The sequence below is a fragment of the Neolamprologus multifasciatus genome, chromosome 17, assembly GCF_963576455.1.
Source record: "Neolamprologus multifasciatus chromosome 17, fNeoMul1.2, whole genome shotgun sequence".
NCBI lineage: Eukaryota > Metazoa > Chordata > Actinopteri > Cichliformes > Cichlidae > Neolamprologus > Neolamprologus multifasciatus.
This window is the reverse complement of record NC_140455.1, coordinates 26927418-26951954: the sequence shown is the minus strand read 5'-3', so window position 1 is coordinate 26951954 and position 24537 is coordinate 26927418. Positions and strand designations below refer to the sequence as shown.

Below are 24537 nucleotides of genomic sequence, written 5' to 3'. Positions count from 1 at the left end.
CTTTTATCCCCTGGAGAGCAATAAAATAAAGTTTTGCAGTGATTCCCAAAGTACTTTTTGCCAAAAATGTGGGATATACTGTAGCATGTCCAGAAAAAATATTTGAGAAAAAGGTCAACCAAAGACCTGACAGAATTGTGTAACTGTAAGACAGAAAGCACATGTGTAGAAAAAAGTGCTGGTGTGAATGAGGCAAGTTGTACAAAGCAGCGCCAGTCCAGTTACTATGTACCTAGGTTAGGAGACAGACATAACAGTGACTTTCTGCATGTGAAATATGCTGGAGGTTTTTTAATGGTCTGGGGCTGCATTTCAGCTAGTGGTGTTGGGGATCTCCAAATTTTGATTCAGCATGCAATACCTTCTGAAATGTGCCTCATTGGCATATAGCTTCATTTTCATATATAGCTTCAGTATGACAGTCATCCCAAACACAGCCAATGCATTTAAAGCATATCTGATTGAAAAATCACACGATGGAACTCTTAGTCATGGATTGGTCTCCCCACTGCCTGAACCTTAACATTGTTGAAGCAGTGTGGGATCATCTTGACACAGAACAAAACAAAAGGGAGCCAACATCCAAATAAGAGCTTTCAATGTGCTTTAAGACCCCTGGAGAACTATCACTGAAGACTCGTCTAGCAGTCCACCCTACTTCCACGCTCAAATGTTAGATTTATATGAGTACACCATCGGGGTACTTTTTGCATTAATTATGTCCACCGTACACAGTATGCATTTCAGATTGTGCTCAGTTCCTTGAATTTCTTGCCATATGTTTTCAGAGATACACATCTCTGAAAATCTGAGATGCTAAACAATTCTGTAAGTAGGCTGCATAAAAAAGATAGTAAAGGAAGAGAGATAAAGGGGGGGAAAGCTGAGGGAAACTGCCTATAGAAATCAGAGTGCTGAAACAAATGGGACATCTGGAGGTTTGCATTCTAATTGATTGTTGCCTGTGGACGTCTGTGGTTGTCACTCTGCTCACTTCCTCTCCTCCTCTTCTTCCACCTCTCCCTCTTCTTCGTATGACCTTGGTCTATGTTCTGCTTACCTCGACCCACAAGTCTCCTCGTGTTCGCTGTCACCGTAGTGCCACACAGTGGTTTGGAAGGGAGACACGGGGGCCCTCAGTGTCCCCTTTGGAACCACCGGGACCGTCCTCTAGCATCGTTCTTATCCCCATTCCCCACCACTATTACCAATGACGCCAGTCACACACACTGGTGTTCCCAGCATCCAGCACTGTTCCCAGTACCTGTGGGGGTGGAGGGAGGGGAGAATATTGTAGTCACAGGATTTTACACCTCCACCGATCCTTAACACCTAAGCCCCCACGCATGCCCCGTGTGTGTGTGTGTGTGTGTGCTGTGCGTTCACTCCCCCCACAAAAAAAGAAAAAGAGGGCTTGACGGATTGTAGAGGAGGAACCAGTTTTATAACATTTGATGCTGTTCTCTTGGCTGTTTTCTAAACTAGGTGTCAATTCACAACAGGCTTCAGACGTACCAGCTCAGCAGCAGCATGGCTCGGAGCCCCGAGAGCGCGGCCCTTCTTAATCACCGGGGAGAGGTGCTTTTCCAGCAAGGGCCCCAGGGCGTAACCCAAGGGCCTGCGCCTCCACCACAACACCTGCAGCTGCAGTCAGCGGCAAGCACTCCCGCCCATCATCTCCCCCTCCAGCAGCACCACCAACCCTGTGTCAGCATGGCTGACCTGCGGCCTGAGGCCCTCATCCAGTGTCAGCAAATTGTCAAGGTCATCATGCTCGACAACAGCAGCCATGGACGCATGGAGGCCTTCCTCAGCCAAACGCCCACACACCACCACTACCAGCATCACCATCACCACAGCCACCATCAGCTTAGTCACTCCGCCATGTCCACCCCTGTCCGCTCGCCAGACGGTTCACACGGCAGCGACGGCCACCAGCCCCCACTGCCTCCCCCGCCTCCACCTTACAACCACCCGCACCAGTACATACCCCCAGACCCCCGCCTCAGTCTACACCGGACCCCAAGTGGCTCTCGGAGCATGGTGTAAATAAATGAATTCAAATTTTTCTCCCATACTTCCACATAAACCCTATCACTTCTCTTCCTATATTACAGTACATATTGTACATATATACATACAGATGAAGCTATAATGAAAAAAATAAAAATCCCACTTATATGCATAAATTTAAGGAAAAAAAAGATTTAAAAAATAAGGTTTTAAAAGAGATAAGAAGAAATATAGTGCGTATATAAAGTTTTACTTGATTCCACATGTATTTTGAAATATGTAGTTTTAACAAATTTCTATAACTTTTTGTCAGTTTTAACTCTAGAGAAAACTCACTGCTATTCACTTCATGGATGGATTCCTTCCAGTTCCAGTATTTATCAGCAACAACAGAAACACACGAATCCCTCAAATCTTTTGAATTTTTCTTGTAATGGATGGAAAGACATCAAGGATCTTCTGCTTCTGTTCGCTTTATCATCCCAAGCCTCATGCCTACTGTGCTGTATGTGCACACGTGCGCATAGCTGACACTTAACTGAAACTCTGTGCCAAAATACATATGCCTCCACTAAACACTGACTTCTTTGCACTTGACTAAATGCTAGGGCTAGAAGAAAAAAAAAAACACTACTCTTTTGCTTTGAGAAAATAGTCGTTTCAGGCTTCTTGTTCAAGGAGCAAAATAAAGAAAAAAAAAGAATAGCAAAACTGATATTTCATAAAAAGTTATCTACCCATTTGCGCTGTTGCTTATTTATTTATGTGATGGAGGGCCTTCTCTCTTCTCCAATCCCCCGGATTTAAAAAAAAAAAAAAAAAAAAAAAAGAAGCAAAAATGACATTCTCCCGATAAGCTGTCTTTGTCATCCGCTCCTCCGTTGTGTCGTGGCTCTCTATCTTCAGAAAACACTCTCACCCAATTGTTGCTCTCCATAGATCATTCTACAGTGAAGGATGACAAGAACCAAAGGCCACCAATCATATAGATTGCTGCCGAGCCAAAAAAGTTAGCCCAGGATGCTTCTGTTGATTGATGCTTGTCTCTTACTCTTCATGTCTAACATTATTAAGGCTTTCCAGGAATTCTTGCCCCTTTTGTCAGCTGTTGGAGGGAAGGTTTTGTCTTATTTTTCAACATTTTGAAAATGTCTCATCGTCTGAAATTGCTCTAAAGCTACAGTGGGTTCAGATGTTTAAAAAAAACAGAAAAAAACAACACGATGTGCTGTCATCGGTTATCAAATGTATCGTCGCTATATTTTTTTTGTTCCAGGAACTCACCCGAGAATTTCGGTTAGGACGCTACACTTTTTAAATGTCGAGATGTGTGTTTATTTTAATTTGCCATTGTGCCATCATTGTGTGTTTTCCGTTGGTGGATAAATGTCGGGCAGAGTCCACCCACAAAACATCCAGACGCTGTCTCTTTACGACGGTACGACTGCCAGCTTTTGTTCCAGATCCTTGTGACTGTTTTCTCTGCCGTGCTAACCTTTCATTTTGACATTTTCAAAAAGGCAAAAACTACATGGAGCTTATACTGCAAAAGCTGGCATTAGTGGCATTGTTTGTGCTGTTGGCTATCCTGCTTTAAATAAGAATGGAAGGGAGGGGAGAGAGAAAAAAGAATGCATTATCTGATCTCTTTCTATTTCACCTCAGCTTAGATTGTAAATACCACATTCAAAGAGTCAGAAAGGACAAGCAAGCTACCTTTAGCCTCTTCAAATTGCTATCGCCCTGTCACGCATCTGTCATTCTGAAATAGGTCAGCGACCGCCATAGCCTGAATGCGTTCATCTTTTATACATAACCCCCACCAGGTACTGTGAAATGGATGTTCAGTTAACTCTGTTCTCATCTGACCTCCATCTGTGGGATTTGTTGGTTTATAATCACAGAGCCAATGCGGGGAGGTCTCTATCTCATCTGTCTGTCCTGTTCCACTTAGGATGTCACCCTGTGAAAAGACAGCAGTTGGACAAAAAAACAAACAAACAAACAAACAAAAAAGCTTTCTGTTGTTGTGGTTGGCAGAGATGAGTGTGTGTGACCTACTCACAGTAGCATCCTTTCCTGTAAACAAATCCGTCCTCGCTCCTGTTTATCCCCGTAATTGCTTTTGTTATTATTTCATAACACAATGGGAGGAATTACAGCTTTCAAAATGAATCAAGAGCTGCGATGATTCATTTAACACATTTACTGGCTACATTGTAGAAATGAACTTTTGAAGGTTATGTAATAAAATTTAGAAACTATTCTACTATTGTGAATTTTACCTTGATTGATGATGATTGTACGGTTGCTGAATTATTTGTTTGAATCAGCTTTCAGAAATTACATGATTGATTTTTTTTTCTTCTCATGCATGTCAGTTCCAAAGCTTATTGAACCCCTACTCCCAAAAATATGGAATTTGTGTATGAAAGACTTTGCTGTGGGAGGTCAATTTTTTTTGTCATGATGAAAATGAAAGCTTGTGGTGGAATTTAAAAAACAGACATGAATTTGTATTCTTTTTTTTTTTTTTACGATGACAAACACCCCTTCAAATACAAATACGAATGGCTTCTTTGGGCAAATGTGTTTTTGTGCCTCGAGGCAAATCAAATGCCTCTTTCATGGCCATTTTTGCTTGTTTTGTCTTATTTCTATGTATGTTATGACCCTTTCTTTATGGTTGCACATTTTAGTCGAAAGATATGCTGCGTGTGCAAGAAACATGAATATGAGGCGCACTGAAAATGACAGATTTACATTTGCAGGGAAACTAATGTAGCATTTGGGGAGTGTAGCAGATGATATGGAAGTGCAGTAGTGGGTACCTTTCATGAAGAAACTCACAAAAGGGCTCTGCCATACCAGTACATTGCTTCATGAATGACATGTGAATCTTGTCTGGCTTTTCACCACTGTGTTTGCTCATACTAGTAAAAGAAATACAAATAGAGGAAATATTTATGGATAGACAGGTGGAAACTGAGTGCAACATGAACCATCATCTCCCTCAGTTGGCTTTAAAAACCCTCCCTGTCTTTGCGGTATATTAACATGCAATTAAAGATGATTTAAGTCTATACATCACAATGGGTTGCTTTGTTATTGGATTCAGTGGCAAGATCAGTATACTCTGAATTGCTGGGGAAATGCTTATTTTGAAATGTTACACATCACTCAACACAGCATTTTACCTTCACACACTATAAATCCGCACACATAGTTTTCCTCCTACTTTGAGTTTTATGACAAGTAATACAATAGCTAAAGAGTACATGGAACAATGAATCATAACACTACTTTTATGTGAAGTGTTTGCTTCTAGTAGTAAATCCACATACTGTAAGTTTGACTTCAGTTTTATGACACCATGTGGAACTTATCTTTATTAGTGAGTATTATTGTTTTCAGTAGCAAGCAGGTGTTTTCTCTGAAAAAGTAAACTACCTGCCAAGGAAGAGATAGTGAGTAGAACAGTGGTTGATATCACAGTATGAGAACAGCAGCAAAATAGCAAGATGTGTACATTGATTATGGGGGAGAGCAAAAGAGAGCCAACAGGAGTCACCTGGTTTGTCAAATTTGCAACTACGCTCAACATGAGTGGGAGTGGGTAAGAATACCTCATTGTTTTTATACACCAAGAGACAGCAAAAGAAGACATTTTTATCATTATAAATTATTCTGTCCATGCATGGAAATAAAGCAAATAAAGCAATGCTGTACTGTAAGTAACACCAGAAATCATGACTGGTGCCAGTGCTGGAGGTATTGCATCGTAGCACCTTCCTTAGTGTCACAGTGTAAAGAACTTTCAGGAATTGCTTAGCTGGGCAATACCGCAGCACATTGAACCTGCCGATGTGTAGCAAAGAATGTCTATTTGCATTTTCTCATTTCTATTTCAGAACACGAATCCGTGCAGGAGACAAAAGTAAAATACTGAAAAGTTGAGCTGGTCTTTTGTTTTGAATTAATGTCATGTTAAAAAGACACGTTGGTGACATTTTTAGAAAAAAGTCATTTTAGGAGAAAAGGCAAATATAGTTGTAGTTACCTTAATAAAGTGATCAGAAGTTTACATATACTCCTCGCAGGCATGGATGTCATGGTAATATGGGGCTCATGCAGCATATTTAATGTTCTTGAAAATAAAAGCTCTGTGCACAAATTTACATTTATTTTGGATTTTCTCTAAATCCGCTACCCTTTCACACTGCATGCTTTGGTAACCATCAACAAGCTATTTGACCAGTCATTTTGGTAAAATTGGTAGAGTTCATTTAAATGGATTCATTTCCTGGTACGAACCGTGCTTTTAAGCATACATTTTCAATAGAGTTGATGTTGGGGAATTGGGAAAGCCATTCCAGAATTTTGTCCTTGGTTGGTCAATTCTATGATTGTTATCAAGGAAGTCATTTTTATTTAGGCAAAATTGAGAGATAAGAAAATAAAATCTATACACCCTGGAAATAAAGTTAAATTACAATAACATTGATGACTGTGAGGAGTATATGTAAAGTTCTGGCCACTGCTGTATATTCTGAAGTTACTGTCTTCTAACTAGCTGATGAGAAATGAAGAATTGACATCCCAAGTGCCAGTGGTATACATTTTATTAACATGAACACTGAAGCAATATCAGGGTATATCTTTAATACAGATCATAAAGTTGCAGTCCAAAGAAAACCTTGCTTCACTATATTCAGTAATTTTAAGTTTTACAAACATACTTAAGCATTAGGTGTTTTTTTTATGTATTGATAAAATTAAGCTTAATGAAGCTTTTAAAAACCAAACACAATTTTGGAGATGAAAAAAGTGTCTTCTTTTACTTTTCTTTTTTAAGATGCTTGGTTTTCACATTCACCTTATAAAACAGAGTTTGAAAACATTTATCATGAAAAGTTTCATAGTTTAAAAATACACTTAATACAAACATAGACTGTTTATAAAATATGGATGTATCCAACCCACTAGTTTATTGACTTCCGCCTCTGCATTTTTGACATCACCCTATTTTACCATCAGTTTTACTCTAAATTTGACCACTATATACAAAATAAACACTATCTTGTATTAAGCAAGACTAGTGGTTAAAACCATAAACCCATTAGTAAAGTGTTTACTTGAATAACAGGGTAATGTTATAATAAAGATTAAACAATCAAGCTTCTTCTGGCAACCAGAGTAGTCGCCCCCTGCTGGTCAGGTGAATGAATTTAAGTTTAAGGCACTTCCACATTGGCTTCACTTCTCAGTTCCTGGACCTACATCCACGTTTTATAGACAGTGCATAAATATAACAAAACAATTATATTTACAGTTCTCTAATATTTTAATCAAACTCTTCAATATACATACTTAACTTCAATATACACAATTAAAAACTAAAAACAGGTATTTCAAAACTGTGTTAACTGAAAAACAGCATATGGTAAATAACATGTGAAGATTTCCTTATTTTTTGTAAAGATTATCGTGAGAAATATTACTTTTCATTTTAGGTCTTGGTCACATAAATGTGACCTACAGACAACTGAAGCGATACTGTGTTGCTGAGAATAACTACATCACAGTAACTGGTTGGTTCTTTAAATGAAATATTGGGGTTCCCCATTAATAGAGTTTTATACTTGAAATCGAGTTTTACCAGACAGTTCCATTTCGCAGTACAACAATATCCATTAAATTTGCAGTAACGTTATAAACAAAGGCCTTTATTGTGCTGCAATTTATGAAGAGCATGTGGATTTACATTCATGATGGTTTATTGTACATATAGCCTTTGTATACAGGTTTATTGTGACCTGTATCATTCACTTGCTTGCCATAACTTTTACTGAAAAGGAAACAATATCTATATCAAAAATACTTATTCATCTTCTTTATTTACTTCAACTCAAGTTGAAGGACGGTTAGACAGTGTAGTCCAGAGACAATACTGCATCCATCCATCCATCCATCAAATTGTTAACTTCCAATATTAACTACATTAAGTCCTGGCAGACAGATTTATTTAGCTTGAACAATCAGGTTTAGACAGGTGCTTCACCCACGCTGTCTGTGTGTGTGAATTCATCCTGCCCTGATTGCCTTTCATCCTCCTGGGCAGTTGTCATCCTCCGCCAACGCTGGACATGTAAAAAAAAAAAATCTATTACATCACAATATGATTAAATGATTATGATTTGAACCCGGGTGAGAGTATTGGGTGAAATTGTACTCACATTCACACATGAATAATGTAAAAAGTTAACAAAATATGCTCTTTAGCCCGAAGTTACAAATATCTCACAGGAATCAGCAGCGGAGACGTAAGGCTGCTTTGTAAATATTTACTGTCACAAGCAGTGCACGTCTTCGAAAATATACTTTCCTGCCTAAAACCAGAATAATAATGTCGGCCTTGAGCAAAAACCATGAATTCTGTACTACCTGAATAACTACAGTCTTTATAAGAGATGAACTTCAGCCTTCCAGGACTTTTTCCATTTTTAATCTCATGTGTTACCTGTATATTTTCTTTTCAACACTTTATTGCATAATTTTCTTGAGCCTGAGATGATTAAAATCAGAATCTGAGAGAGGTGTGTAAGATGTTTGTACCTGTTTGATGCTGCCTTTGGTGCTGCAGAACATGTAGATAATATAGCCTGGGATGAGTACCATGGAGGACATTGCCATGAGCCAGCCAATCGCTTGGCCCCACAGGGGGTACACATACTTCCCCAAGGTGAGAGGAGTCATCTCAATGGCACTAAAGGTAAACACTCCCTACAAAATAAAATTATAATATTCATATATCAATATACTCCAGTGCAGTAATTATTCATAACCTGAGGGTCTAGATAAGCCAGGAAACTTGTGCTTAGCAGTTTTGTCCAAAAGTCTTGAGCCAAGACTTTGCTAGGAAAATGGGAGATGGTTGCAGGAGTTTATTCAACATGTGCAAACATACATAGATATACAGCAAATAAGGTTAAAAAAAATAGTCTAACGAAGTAAAGGTAAGTATTTGGTGACTTTCTTCTAATTTCTTTAAGTAGTCTTCAGAATTAGTTCTCAAGGACATTCAAAGCTCTTCTTTGGATGTTGGATGCCTTTTGTTTCGCTCCATGTCAGGTGTAACTTTATTTTTTAATGAGTCAGTGTTAAATGTCTTAACAAGCAACAACAAAACCTGAATTCCTCTGAAAATGATCAGATACAAGGACTGAACTGAAAAAGAGTGAAAATTAAAGCCAAAATCCAAAACAGATGTTCAGAAAACATGGCTGCGCAACGGAAGCAAATATATGTAAGAAAAACAAACAAACATTTTTTATATACAAGTTTAAATTTTGAGATTAAACTTGAAATACTTTCAGAAGTGACACTAAGTTCAATTCAATTCAATTCAATTTTATTTATATAGCGCCAAATCACAACAAATGTCGCCTCAAGGCGCTTCATAGATACAGAGAAAAGCCCAACAATCATATGACCCCCTATGAGCAAGCACTTTGGCGACAGTGGGAAGGAAAAACTCCCTTTTAACAGGAAGAAACCTCCGGCAGAACCAGGCTCAGGGAGGGGCGGCCATCTGCTGCGACCGGTTGGGGTGAGAGAAGGAAGACAGGATAAAAGACATGCTGTGGAAGAGAGACAGAGATTAATAACAGATACGATTCAATACAGAGAGGTCTGTTAACACATAGTGAGTGAGAAAGGTGACTGGAAAGGAAAAACTCAATGCATCATGGGAATCCCCCGGCAGCCTACATCTATTGCAGCATAACTAAGGGAGGATTCAGGGTCACCTGGTCCAGCCCTAACTATATGCTTTAGCAAAAAGGAAAGTTTTAAGCCTAATCTTAAAAGTAGAGATAGTGTCTGTCTCCCGAATCCAAACTGGAAGCTGGTTCCACAGAAGAGGGGCCTGAAAACTGAAGGCTCTCCCTCCCATTCTACTTTTAAATACTCTAGGAACAACAAGTAGGCCTGCAGAGCGAGAGCGAAGTGCTCTAATAGGGTGATATGGTACTACAAGGTCATTAAGATAAGATGGGGCCTGATTATTTAAGACCTTGTATGTGAGGAGCAGGATTTTGAATTCAATTCTGGATTTAACAGGAAGCCAATGAAGGGAAGCCAAAACAGGAGAAATATGCTCTCTCTTTCTAGTCCCTGTCAGTACTCTTGCTGCAGCATTTTGGATTAACTGAAGGCTTTTCAGTGAGTTTTTTGGACATCCTGATAATAATGAATTGCAGTAGTCCAGCCTGGAAGTAATAAATGCATGAACTAGTTTTTCAGCGTCACTCTGAGACAGGATATTTCTAATTTTAGAGATGTTGCGCAAATGGAAGAACGCAGTCTTACATATTTGTTTAATATGTGCGTTGAAGGACATATCCTGGTCAAAAATGACTCCAAGGTTCCTCACAGTGTTACTGGAGGCCAAGGTAATGCCATCCAGAGTAAGAATCTGGTTAGATACCATATTTCTAAGCTTTTCAGCGCCGAGTACAATGACCTCAGTTTTATCTGAGTTAAGAACCAGAAAGTTAGTGGCCATCCAAGTCTTTATGTCTTTAAGACATTCCTGCAGTTTAACTAATTGGTGTGTGTTATCTGGCTTCATGGACAGATAGAGCTGGGTGTCATCTGCATAGCAGTGAAAATGTATGCTATGTCTTCTAATGATGCTGCCTAGGGGAAGGTCTCCTTAGATGTGAAATATATAGAAACAAGTATTGACTTAAGATTTTTGCACATACTGTAGATTGCTGGGGTTTTGCATCATTAGACTTGAGCAAAATACTACTAATAGCATGCTAACCCACACAAAAATACCTGCTGAAATACCTCTGTTCACCAAGTACAATGTGTACTTTATTGACTTGCGTGAGTTAGCATGCTAACAGTCCAGTCAAGGTTAATTGTCATTAGCTTTTCTTTTAGACCACATGGGACAACAGACAAACTATCCAACAGTGTTCCTGGTTAAAATAACATTCTGCTTAGTCTTAGACAATCAGATTATCAAAGCATTGTCTGTTCTTTTTCAATACAGGACTAACTTTGCAAGATTTCCCAAAGGACCTGACCGTCCATGAGGTCAAATAAAAATTAGAATACAAATTAAATCAATTCTCTACCTAAGGCCAGTGCTTTAGCTTGATGGATCCCTAGATTTCCTTACAGAAGAACAAAGCCTGACTGAAAATTACAAATTTAAAGAATTAAGCACCTCTAGGTGAAGGTCATAGAGGTCAAATCCATAATCAGTTTTCTCCTACCAAGCAAATTAGAGGTGTGAAGATCATCCAGCAAAGCTTCCACCAGCCACATGGCCGATAGCCAATCATGTCCTCGATGTTCTTATAAAATCTTTCAGCTCCTGTGGCATAAAGAGAGGAGGGCAAAGGGAGTGTTGGTGTTAATGAGGAGAGAGCGACTGCCAGAACACAGCCATAATGGTGGGGGTGGGAAAGGGAAGCCAAGATGGCAGAGATTTATAGATGTAATTTCCTGTTGAACAGCTAAGTAGGAAATTTAAATGCTGGAGTCATTGTTACATTTCGTCCAGAATGACTCAAATTATTACCAATGTGGTTACATTTAATTTCAAGTTGCAATATTTGCTTTAATTCTTCCTTTTTTTAATGAAAAGAAAATGGATTTCCTACCATAAAACCAGGATATGGAAATGGTTTCAAAGAAGACGAGGAAGAGCAGACACATCCCACTGGCGGAGTAGTAATCAAACATCTTGAACACATAGAGACCACCCTAGGAGATTTCAACACACATACAGGAACACGCATAACTACTTTAGAGACCAAATATTACCATCCCTCTCTTCATTAAATAAAATATGCATGATGAGAGTACACCGCAGGTTGTTGTGAGATCGTTTTGTCATTATGCATAATGCAAGAGCTCTTTTCCCTTGTGTCGGAAAAATGCGCAAGAGTTCACACGAGCTGGGTTTCAAGACCGTCCTCTTATAATATTAAACAGGTTTGCACGCATTCTTTGGATGGTTAAAATCCTCTTTACTTTGTTCATTTTATAGTGACCTAATGCAGAGTTCGTGCAGCACCTGCGTGATGTTAGAGAAGCCGATGATGAAGGAGATGAGGCAGACAATGAGGATGAAGACCTTCTTCCTCTTTCGCAAAACCATGGGATATTCATCCATCAGAGCTGTGATGAAGCCCTCTACTGTGCAGAACTAAAACACGATGACGTGAAGAATGTGGTTTGTTATTAAAAGAGAGCACCAGTATCTTAGTTTAGTTCATCTATAAACTTATAGCAATCACCAATTAATCAGTTGTAATATCTCTATTACAACATCTGGATTGATGGTACCTGACTGTCCAGGCCCAACATCATAAGCATGGAGAAGAATAGGATGGCCCATAGCGAGGACATGGGAAGCTGTGTGACTGCCTGAGGATACGCTAAAAATGCCAGCCCTGGACCTAAAAATTGCAAACGAGACAAATTATTAAAATTATAAATGCTTTAACTTATAACATTATATGAATTACTATATTAGGTACACATCATTTATACCTAGTTGGACCTCTTTTTGCCTTTAGAATTACTTTAATCCTTCCTGGCATAGATTCAATAAGGTTCTGGAAACATCCTCACAGATTTTGGTCCATACTGACTTGATTGCATCAGACAGTTGGTGCAGATTTGTTGATTGAACCAACTTGGACCAATCAACTGGATTGAGCTCTGGTAACTACGGAGGCCATTTGAGATGGTGATTCAAACTTCATAACAAGGCACATAATCCTGTTGCAAGCAGCCATCAGAAGATGGCTAAGGTCATAAATAGATGGAAATGGTCAGAAACAGTACTCAGGAAGGCTGTGCCGTTTAAACATGCTCAGCTGGTACTGGGCAAGAAAATATTACAAATAGCATTTAGCTGGAACTGTTGATGCAAAGCACGATGAATCTGTGCTTTCATGTTGTTTATGCTAAATTCTGACCCTACCATCTCATTATTGAGAATAATTATTTTAAACCTGCACATAGTAGCAATTCGTGCTTAATTTAGTAAAACCACATCAAATATTTTTCTCTCTTTGACCACCGATGGCCTGTGTCTGTATGCAATATTATATTATTATTTTTAAAATGTTTTTTAGTTTCAAACTTCATATTGCTTCTAATATGTACATTAAAAATATTTAATCCAGAAGTAATCAAATCTGAATAATGAACAATTTCTTATAAGTTATAAAATATGACTTTCACCTGATGCTGCCAGTTCGTGCACGGGTTTCTTCGTGATGTAGGACATGAAGCCTACGATGGAGAAGATGACAAATCCAGCAAACATGCTGGTGCAAGAGTTGATGCAGCATACTATGACTGCATCCCTAAAGAGAAAACATCAGTCAGAGAAGAAAAGAGCATCATTGTCTGTGCATCATCTACAAAAGAGGATTCTACAACACTTTGGATTTCCTGCTCCTACTTGTACACATCGTTGTTGTAAGAGTTGTAGCTTCCCAATGCGATGAGCGATCCCAGGCCCAGTCCGTATGAAAAGAAGATTTGAGTTGCTGCATCCAGCCACACCTGTGAGACAACATAGTGTAATTACTGGTGTTTGTTTGTTAAGACGCGTGGGTGATTAGATGTGGATTTGTGCAAACTATGAACCTCAGATCGGACGAGCTTATTGAAGTCTGGAGTAATGTAGAAGAGAATCCCATCTATGGCTCCAGGGAGTGTGACCCCCCTGAAGAACAGGATGAACAGCATGAAGTAGGGATAGGTGGCTGAGAAATACACTACCTGAAAGACAGAATGATTTATTTTTAATTATTTAAATGAAAGAGAATTAAAAATGTTCATTTTATAGGACTGAGTATGCTGTTTGCATATTTTTAAATACATTTCTGTTAAGATAATGAGATGGCTTTGCTTTTCAAATGATTAAAATTGCAAACATGCTATTTGCTCTAAATAATTACATCAAAAGAGATGCAAAACAGTGTACAGAAAAGGGAACTACTGAAATATTTCCATAGTTTCTCTTTGCCAAAAGATTTGTAGGATGTGTCCCATAGTTCTTGTGCATGATGATTATCCTTAATTGGTAATGTCCATCAAGGCCAGGGCCTTTGGGGAATTCATTTTTCTCAAAGCTCTCAGATGCCGCACATTAAAATCCAATTATCCCTGGCGGTGAATGTGTAAATGTGTTTCTGCTCATATACTTTACTTGCTGTAATTTGAAATCCCAGGCAAAGTGAAGATTTTTCTATCACCTCTAAATTGTCCAGCGGATGTCAAATCTTGCATTTTGAAGCTATTTCTATTTCAATTTGAATAAAGTGGTAAAAGAGAGATTGGATGTGCACAGAAAAATGACAGCGGATGCAAACATCTGAAACTGGAAAAAAAATACTGTCTCTCAGTTCTTAGGTTTAAGATATCAGGACATCCTAAACAATGATCTGGTTGTTAGCAGGTTCTATATTAAATGCAATGTTGGATGAATAACAACAAATGACTTTGTCATTATTTATTTAACAAAAACTAAACCAAAATGCAGAAGCAGTGTGTGAAAAACAGTGCACCCAGTGATTCAGTAGCTTATAGAGCCATCTATAGCAGGAATAACTTGAAGTGATGGTTTTCTGTATCACTTTTCAGTCTCTCAGATCATTGTGAAGGAATTTTCTCCCAGCTCTCTTAAAGTCTCTTCAATCAGTCTTTACTTTGACTTGGGCACTGAATTACCTTGATTTTTTTTACATCAAACATTCTGTTGTAAATATGCTGCTGTGCTCGGGATCAACTACTCCATTTTCGACTAACCTTTAGCTATCATATGGTTTTGATTTGATGCTAGAATATTTTGCTATACAAATGAGTTCAGGGTCAACTCAAAATGTGGCTGCAACCTTCCACTACTGTCCTCGACAGTTGGTATGAGGTGTTTGTGCTGATATGCTTGTTTGGTTTTTGCCAAGCATGGCACTGGGTATTTTTGGCCAAACATCTCCACACTGGTCTCAACTGTTCCAGAAATCCTGTAGTTTGTTTAGATGTAACTAAGCCGTACGTATTCTAATTGTACTGTTATGAATTTTAACATTGAAAATGTTAACTAAGGCTAAGATGTAGCTCAGTTTGTCTGCAATTGCACCATCTGACCTTGGGTTAAATTTGCTAGGTCCACTCCTGGGAAGACTGGCAACTGTCTTGAATGTTTTGCTCTCATGAACAAGCTTGCACAAACTTGCTGATGATTAATCAGTTGAATGTGATTAGCAGCACCTGGCTTCTACTTACCCTCTTAATTCCTATGGAGAGAGTGAGTGAGGGTGCACTTTTTCACACACAGCTTCTGCATCATTATATAATATAAAATAAAAATGGCATAAATAATGACACTTTGTAATATATGCAGCATTGTTGTTCCTTTTACGTTTTATTTAAATAATTTTATGATCTGCCACAGACCAGGTTAGCTTTTATATTCAGATACATAAAACCTTAGTAATGAAAGAGGGTGCACTCAAACAGAGAGATGATTTAAGAGAAGAGTCAGGAAATCATGAAAGATTTAAATACATTTAAACAAAAACTGAAAATTAAACATAATTTTCAGCTGATCGGTGCTTCAGTCAGATAAGAAAAAAAGACGTTTTTTTTTTTTTATTTTCATGCCACTGTTTGCATCTCACTCTCAAATATGCTGAACGCACCAACTTTATAGCCTGCTGCAGCTAGTAGTCCTAAAAAAAATGCAGATGTTCAACTTTTAATATCTCTGAATTCATGTTTTCTTTTATTAGGTTTCACCCACTAACTCGGGCAACAACAACAACATGAGGTTTATATCATGAAAAGCTCAATGTCTGGTCATGTTTTCATGATTAAAGCTTTAATATTAAGGAAGTGGGAGGCAGAAAGAGGTGCTAATAAAAATACTGGCCAGTGTAAACCGAGTGGTCTGAGACTGATGAAAACACAAAGCCTAAACAACACAGAAGAAGAGAATTAACAGAAACCGGGGCAGAGAGACTCACCTTTCCCGTCCATTCAACTCCTTTCCAGATTGAGAAGTAGACAAGAACCCACGCCAGCCCAAGAGTGCCCACTAAGGGCCAGCGTAGCTCTCCTGGTTCCTCCAGGCCATTAGACAGCTGGTGCATGTTACGCCTACAGAAACACACACAGGCATTCTTTGAATCCAGACTGAGATAAGCACCAAGAGCTTCCAGATATACCTCTCTATACATTCTCGTGCAGAATATCTCATATTAACTTACTCCCAAAACTCGGTGACAGCGCTGGTCAAGTTGGTGGTGTCTGTCAGACTGTAGTTGGAAAAACATTTTTCCGTGTTCCAGGGGTTATCACAGCTTTGCCAAGGCAGCTCCTGCATGCACAGCATACAGTATGCATGAACAAAAACAGGTTCTAGGAGGACAAATCATCAAAACTGCAAACGCACTGTTGCAAAATATATTACCTGTATCCCAATACAAAAAACCATCAGAGTTAACACAAAACTTTGTAAATTTAAAAAAAAAAACATGTCTCCTGGAGACACAGACAGCACCACAAAGACTTTCCCAAACAAAGGAAACAACGACAGAGACAGAAAGGCAAACCACCCAACAGTGAAAATGACATTTAATGAACTCAGTCTGTTTTTGACCTTCAGCTAGAAAGGCTGAACAACAATGACAACCCTTTTTTTCCTGCTTCGTAGTTTTCCTAGTACAAGAAACTCAAGCCTGCAAAGTCTTTACATTTCTGCCACCGGGCTTCTTAAAGGCAGCCAGTCATGCAGAGAAATACCAAAGCAGAATGATAATGCAGAGAAAGAAAACCGTTGCACACTGAGAAAGATGGTAAACAAATCCTAAATAACCTTACTTATGGACGAGGTGGCAAAAGTATGTCTGGAAAATGGGATAAAAGAAAACTGAGTCCAACATACTATAAGATTAGTAGAAATTAGCAGGTTTCATATTGGACCTACATCAACTTTTAAAATAAATCGAGGAAGAGGTGTCAAATATAAGGCCCGGGGGCAAGAATTGGCCTGGTAAAGACTCCAGTCTGGCCCACGGGATGGCTCTGGAAAATGTGAAACAGGGTATAAACTTATACATTTTTATTTTATTTTTAATTTTTTCTTATTTTAGTAAGTTATACAGCTTTTTCTGCTGATGAAGACCAACAACCCTAATTCCAAAAGAGTTGGGGGACTGTGTAAAATGTAACTAAAACAGAAATAAAATCTCGTGAATCATATTTTGGGGGTTTTTTTGCTCATCGTCATGGGAGTTTATGTTGTATTGTAGCCTGCATATATCCTTTAGCACTGACAGTGCCTTTGTAGCAAGCTCCATATTCCTAATTGGCTTTGGCAATATCAGCCCAGTCCAAAAGCCCGGCAAGATGCATGCTTAGGAACTGAGTGCTAATAACAAGCCAGATGGTCCCTCTACTCGTTAGTGCAGAGGATGTTGCGTCTATGACATAATGATGCCGGTTTTTAATGCTGTGCTTCCTGAAGGCACAAAGCTAACATGTACTCATGCTGATTTCTGATCTTATCTCTTGCACACAGAGACTTCTCCAGATTCTGTGAACCTTTTGATGATATTATGGACTATAGAAATGGTAAATGGCCTGCATTTGTATAGCGCTTTACTCAGTTCCTAAGGACCCCAAAGCGCTTTACACTACATTCAGTCATTCAATCATTCACACACTGGCAATGGCAAGCTACATTGTAGCCACAGCTGCCCTGGGGCGCACTGACAGAGGCGAGGCTGCCGGACACTGGCGCCACCGGGCCCTCTGACCACCACCAGTAGGCAACGGGGTTAGTATCTTACCCAAGGATATTTGGGATCGAACCACCGACCTTCTGATTAGTGGCTGACCTGCTCTGCCACCTGAGCTACACCCCCCTCATAGACAATGAGATATCTCATGAGAAGTGAGATATCTTGACTGTTTTATATTGAGGAATTTTGTTCTAAAATTGTTCCAAAATTTGTAGACTGTGCTCACTTGATACCAAATAGACAAAGTCAATGACAAAGATAGTTCTTGAAGACTAAACTAAGTTGCTGGAGACCAGAATATGAGATAACAGAGATTAGTACTCGTGGCCAGAAACTAATGAAGTTGCTAGATAAATGCTGGATTCAAAGACAAGCACAGGTTGACTCAACTTAGTGTGTATGACAGTGTTTACAACTTCTTTTCTGTGTTGCAGGTTTGCTACTGATTATGTAACATACCGAACCAAAAGAGTTGAATAAGTAGTAGAGCGCCCAAGCAATGATGATAATGTAGTAGATGTTGAGCCAGAAGGACAAAACAACTGCAGCCAGACCAACTCCTGAAGCGAGAACAAGTGTCAGTGTGGCACAATACAATGTTTTACAGGTCAGCTAACATGCAAGGTTGCATGTAATGAAAAGAAAGGAAGAGGGGAAAGATACACAAGTTACTAACTAATTTAAAAAATGATGTTGCGTGACAGAGAAAAACTAACATGGTCATCATCATCTTTATTATTGGCAGAGTTGTCATTGTGCTGTTTCTAATGCTCAGTTGCTTTTGGCTTTGCATCACGCTCACTGGCATTGTTGCTGTCTCTGCTGCCTGAGGATCTGCAATGAAGTGCTTCACTCGAGTTATTTTAGTGTCGGGGCAATGGTGTTATTGCTATCCCCAAACAGGAGAGCATTTAGCAAGATGTCAAAAATAATTGTGGATAACAACAACAATAATAATAATAATAATAATAATAATAATAATAATAATAATAATAATAATAATATGGAAAGGAGCAGGAAAGAATAAGAAGACACTGGAAGTTCCTATACAGGTAATTAAGGTCTCACAGAATGGGAACAAGTTCAGTCACTAAAATGTTTTGATGTATATAGCTTTTACGATGCTCATAATCCTTACTCAGAATATACATGGGAGAATTCTAAATGTACACAATGAAATGTAAACCCATATTTTTCTTTATACATTACCCTTCATCATAGGGATTAGTCTCCACACCCCAAGTCCTCCAACTGAAGTGAACTGTCCCAGAGCTGTTTCCAGGAAGAAAAGCGGTATCCCAGCAAAAACCAGTGTCATAAAGTATGGGATCAAGAAGGCCCCTGATACAAACACATCAAACAGACAAACAAAATATATTTGGTAAGATCTTGTATACAGGAATTAGAAAAACTCTGAAGATCTAATAAATTACATAGCTCTTACCTCCACCATTCTTGCCACACAAATAGGGAAACCTCCACACATTTCCTAAACCGATGGCGTATCCCACACATGAGAGGAGGAAATCAAACTTGCCCTTCCAGCTTCCCCTGTCAGGAGGCTCTTCCACATTCTTCTTATTATCTGCAGGGGGCGCCACACGATCCAGCTCCTCAAAGGGAACTGCTTGTTTGACCTCTGAAGGGGAGTTCAAGTCCACTGTACTTTGCCCAGTCTTCCCCATTATGGGACCACTGTGGACCAATGGGGTCAGAAAGCCACCTTTCTGTAGTGTCTCTGCAGTTGAGTGCCTCACACTGCACTTGGATCTCAGTTGGATGGATTCAGGATGATGCACTGACACTGGACGCATGTAAAGTTTGAAAATGAAAGTAGAGAAGAAGAAGTTTGTTGCTGTTGTTATTATTTAATACAAATATTTGTGGCTTTGTGGTGCATATAGTTTAGTGGAGGCAAATACCACTCAATTCACAATTTATTGCCACTGAAACAGTTTTATAGTCTTTTAGAGCCTTTTTATGAACTTGGACAACTGCCTCTGAAAACTAAAGCTAATGGCTGTCACATAAATTACTGAGAAACATCTGTAGTTCCAGAAAATATGAATTAGAAAAAAAGACAAAAACCAAACCCGGCATTCTTAGAAGGATCGAGGCTCACAGAGGCCTTCTGTAGACAGACAGCAGACTTGCTTTGCTTTAACTTTAACCCATAGATCCCTAGGAGTAGTACTACCTAACATTCAATTGCTAAAAATATTTTTTCTCTTCAGGAATGCAAATAAATAACTGTAATTTCACATCCTAAACCAGAAAAAGCGCTTTACTTTCTTCTGCCTTTTTATAAAATAGCACATTTGAAAATTCACAGATAACAACAATAATTATATTTTAGCATTAAAACTAACATTTTGTGATTTTGCACATACCGGTGGGTTAGTCATTGCAGAAACACAAATAAATATATAGTTTACCAATAATGTAAATTTATGGCAGCTGTAGGATAAATCTTACCCTGGGTGGTGGTCTAATACATTTGCAATAAATAAATAACTGAAGCACCCAATAATATATAATAGATTAAATATTAAAATGTATATTAAAATAACTTACACAAGCAAAATTTTTAAAAAGTTTGATCTAGGTGCTATATTTGGGTATACCGACTCAAGCCACAAAAAAGTACCACTGGCCTTATTAGAGCACACAGATGACTGAACTACATGTTCTTATCACTACCAACAAACCTGCTGCACCTTTCTTTCTAGTCCACCACAGTCAAGTTCACGTTGGGTCACCGAAATACCAAAATGATGACAATTTCAAGAAATTCCTACTGTTATCTACACCTGCCGGTGCTGGTCACATATTGTCTGCCCAAAGAATATTACCTGCTTTTTCTGTTAGAGTTCATTTACTGGCTGTGGAATGATCTCTTCATGCCTGAATAGCATTTTATGGTAAGGTTAATCTAAGCACTGGGTGTAAGTTGTTTCATGCTTGCAAATATTGATTGGCCCAGAAAATGTCCAAATTGTTTTATGCCAATTGCTGGAGGTTATTAACATTACAGCACTGTTTACTGGTATATTTCCTGGAAAAACAAGACATTCTCTGCTCAACTCTGATTTGTTTTTTCCAGGTCATTTTACTGTAGTTCCTCAGTGATGTGACACTAGTTATTGGAGTTAATGTTTTCTGTCTTTTTCATAGCACTTTAACTTACATAATGGAAAGCCATAGTTCATAGGTGTCTCGTTTATATTCTAGCCTTTGATGATGTTGAGGAAACCTTTCGTAAACATGTACTAAATATCATAAAGAGTACACGTAGTGGCATGTTCAGATTAAAAAACGAGCAGTTGGGTCTTTAAAAAATTAAAACAAGCAAAATGTTATATAATCAATATGGATACAAAAAATATTCATGCTGTGAAATGTACCATGTTCCACACTATGTAATTTAATCAGATTTCAGTGAGCAGAACACCATGAAATGATCACATATTCGCTTTCAACTAGTTGTCTAGGTGAGAACAAGTGTTTTTTCAAAGGCAAAGGAATAATATAAAAATATCAGACATTCCCTTTGAGGATGTTATCCATTTAATCTCAAAGATTTTTTGTTCTTTTTTTTTTTGACAGTACAGGCCTTTTAGATGCCAGCTTTTTTGGTGTGCATTAGCACAAAGGTTTAGCATTTCCCAGCAGCTACAAAATCAGCCATTAAAAAAGTGCAGTTTAGCTTGTTTATCTTGCCATTTTCATGACTCAGTGACAAACGGTGAAAAGCAAAGTGTGAAAGAGAGGGAATGAATCCCGTCCTACCTACGAGATTTCCACGTCCTTTGTCAGGTCATCAGCTTCAGTGTGCCACGCATGCGGTCTTAAAGTTCTGAAACTTCAGTTCAACATCCAAAAGGATCAAGTTGAAAAGCTTCAAACCAATCCTCCATGCCCTGTGTCTGAAAATCCAAATTGTTCTTTCCTGTGTGCTGTCTGTTGGAGGACTTGCAGCTGGTATCGAGTGGTTGATAATAAAGTTCGATCTGTGTGTCTACTTTGATTACTGTTCACTTCTGACTAGTGAGGCCCTGTGGCCATGGGGGATACAGTATGTCAATTGCCTAGCTCTGGTGGGGAACTCTAGCAGCAGCAGAAGCAGAGTGTGTATTTGTGCATTATGCATATGTGTTTGTTATGATGGCCAAGGTCAGCTCTTGCCAGCGCCGTTACCATGGTATTTCCCAACAGAGAAGGGCCTGATCAGTGAAAGAGCTCATGGAGTTTTGGAAAATGAATCCAGCAATGGCTGCTGGCAGAGACCCTGGAAAAGTATGATCACAAATGTGGTCATGCCAGTATCAGACTCTGACCACACTGATGCAGAAAGTGACCTAATATCCATCTGCAATGTCCTCACTTGAAGGGGTTATAGGACACAGGGGGTGTATAAAATCAGTTTAATTTCTGCAGCCAGTTTGAAAAATGACCATTGTTCATAGGATAACCAAAAGGGATGTGTGTATGAAAATACACAACATCACGTGCTTGCTGCTTCAGTAAAACATGGCAGTAAAACAGTTTTTGAGTGCATCTTTAAGTAAAGCTGCATCCCAAGGCACGTTCACAAATTCACATTCTGCTATTAAAGCTCATCCTCACATCTTAAATCTTATCTTAAATAAACCGCTTACAAGCACAAGTTGAGAGTCATAAAATTGGTAATGATATATATTAAGGTCAGCTGCTCATTCCAGCAAGAGCGTGTCACATTGTGAGTCTTCTTTAAATACATATAAATGAGACTGTTGTCATGCTTTTTAGGATCTACTACCTATACTGCCTTGTGCTTATTGGAAAAGGAAGTCCGCAAAAGTGCACAAAAAGGCTACAATAATGATAGAGTGATGTTATCCACACTGTATTTTTAATTACTCAAGTGACAGTAAAACATTGTTGTCGTTATTAATAATGGAATTAGATAAGAGACGTGAATTTCTTGTTTCTCCTGGCAGGTAACCTCCTGGCTTTAATATCTGGTCCAGATATTCTATCACCAGCCAATTACAGTGACTAATGAACATTCCCACAATGCCCGATGGTTTGCTGGTGGATCAGGATCGCTGATAGACTCAGGGTTTCAAAAGTGAGAGATTAGATCATATTAAGGCTTAATTACACCCATAGTGAGTTGTTCCCATCAAGAACAGATTCAGCGTAATCTCTGCTGTGGTTTATTGCCCATGTGGAACCCACAAGATGATAACTGGGTGGATTGGAGTTGTCAAAGCTGGTTTTCATCAATCTGTTTACAGCGTCCCCATGATCAGTGCAGCCTGATTATAATTCCAGGGCATTTATTGCCAAAGATAATTGAGAGCGATTGTGTAGACAACAGAGGCTGAATATCAAAATAAGTGAATACATTTTTAAAAGGGCTTTCTTTACCAGAGTTGTTATGATTATTTTACAATTTGATTAATTTTAGACACACTTTTTCATAATAAAATAAATGTCAGCGTTCTTTTTAAACGACACAATGAGGGAAAGGGCAGAGAAGGTTGCAAAACACAGAGGAAACACTTCATAATCATAAAGGGAGAAGTTAACGTTTTGCAGAGATTATCACGCTGCCCAAAAGTACAGTTTATCACCACAAAAGTGCCGCAGTGGTCCTTGTCAGCTTTCTGAAACACAAGTACAAATGCAGTTCAGTGCAGTAGTCTTATAGCTACTGTTGAGCATCTTCAAATATTTATGCGTTTTATTTACAGTATGGGAAATCTATAATCTTTTAACAGCAACCATATCGAGTAGGGTACTTTAGACATTTGCTGACTCTGCATGTTTAGATAAACTTCAATGCTAAAGTCATTTGTATGTATGAGCACTGCTCCTGTCACCACTTAATGAGTGCCCGTAGCGACAAACTGTTTCTCAAAAAGCTGATAAATGGCTCATATACAATTCAAAAATAAATCATGTGTGCTGTTTCAAAAAAAGTTAAACTCTGTAAATTGGAAACTTTCTTTAGACAGCGTTCTTTTGCAGTAAATCCTGTGGGGTCAATAGATAAGGGATTTATTCTGTAAATAAGTGGTTGTCTCTGTGATGACTCAGCATTATTTCATTGCAGGAAAGTAAAGCAAAGTAATGACTCACACATAACAAACCTGAGAAATCAGGCCTTTGGAAACAGGGTCCAGCTTTGGTTCATAGTGAAATATCAGAATTAGTTCACTTTGAAATGAAACTCTAATGGACGCATGGATTGGTGCTGATTATAAATCCAAGTGGTACCATCATGTATCCTTTGAAGTTCAGGAAAAGAAGGCTGCATTTGAAGGAGTCTTTGAAATGGAACATTACCTTCATCACCCCCACCATGATGCGGTCAATCTCGAAGGCTACGGGTTAAAATCATTTTTGTGTAAAAATACATTCATGACCATACTCCAGTAAAACTATTTTTTTTTTTATATTTATTTCAATTACTTTAGGGGTTTTGTGCTAACTAGCATACGTTGGCATGTCAGCATGCGGGACTAGTTAACAGTGAAGCTAAGCACATTCCCATTTGCTTCAGCTGTACCTTGAGCTGTGTGCTAATTAGCACATGCTACATTATTTATGTGCTTACTGTCCAGTTTAAGGAGGGACACCACAAATGTTGTGCATAGTGTTACTCATGGATTTGTGCAATATCATTAAAAAA

The 24537-nt window shown here is 38.7% G+C and overlaps 2 protein-coding genes across 3 annotated transcripts in view; one reads left to right on the top strand and one right to left on the bottom strand.

Moving 5' to 3' along the window:
• iqsec3a (IQ motif and Sec7 domain ArfGEF 3a) overlaps positions 1-7109 on the top strand; it is a 129998-nt gene extending 122889 nt beyond the window's left edge. The window contains exon 14 of one of the 2 annotated variants that reach the window (XM_085139087.1): positions 1486-7109. In XM_085139087.1, coding sequence (XP_084995213.1) covers positions 1486-2049 — 564 coding nt within the window. In that variant the 3' untranslated portion in view covers positions 2050-7109. The remainder of the gene's footprint in view (positions 1-1485) is intronic. The other variant, XM_085139088.1, reaches the window with a different exon arrangement.
• slc6a1l (solute carrier family 6 member 1, like) lies at positions 2823-22422 on the bottom strand. The gene is made up of 15 exons (XM_085139090.1): positions 21648-22422; positions 19303-19662; positions 19068-19199; positions 18318-18418; positions 16323-16432; positions 16080-16212; positions 13699-13833; positions 13511-13614; positions 13288-13412; positions 12382-12494; positions 12110-12241; positions 11694-11796; positions 11304-11404; positions 8629-8796; positions 2823-8153 (listed from the first exon to the last, which is right to left on the bottom strand). Exons 2-15 carry the CDS (start codon positions 19541-19543, stop codon positions 8058-8060), a joined length of 1794 nt encoding a protein of 597 aa, XP_084995216.1. The 5' UTR covers positions 19544-19662; positions 21648-22422; the 3' UTR covers positions 2823-8057.
• Between the last annotated feature and the right edge of the window lie 2115 nt (positions 22423-24537).

Coding starts and splice junctions, on each gene's coding strand:
- slc6a1l (XM_085139090.1), bottom strand. CDS start 19,543: ATGGGGAAGACTGGGCAAAGTACAGTGGACTTGAACTCCCCTTCAGAG. Junction 12,242..12,381: donor TGTTGGGCCTGGACAGTCAG/GTACCATCAATC, acceptor ATCGTGTTTTAG/TTCTGCACAGTAGAGGGCTT. Junction 8,154..8,628: donor CCAAAGGCAGCATCAAACAG/GTACAAACATCT, acceptor TTACATGTCCAG/CGTTGGCGGAGGATGACAAC.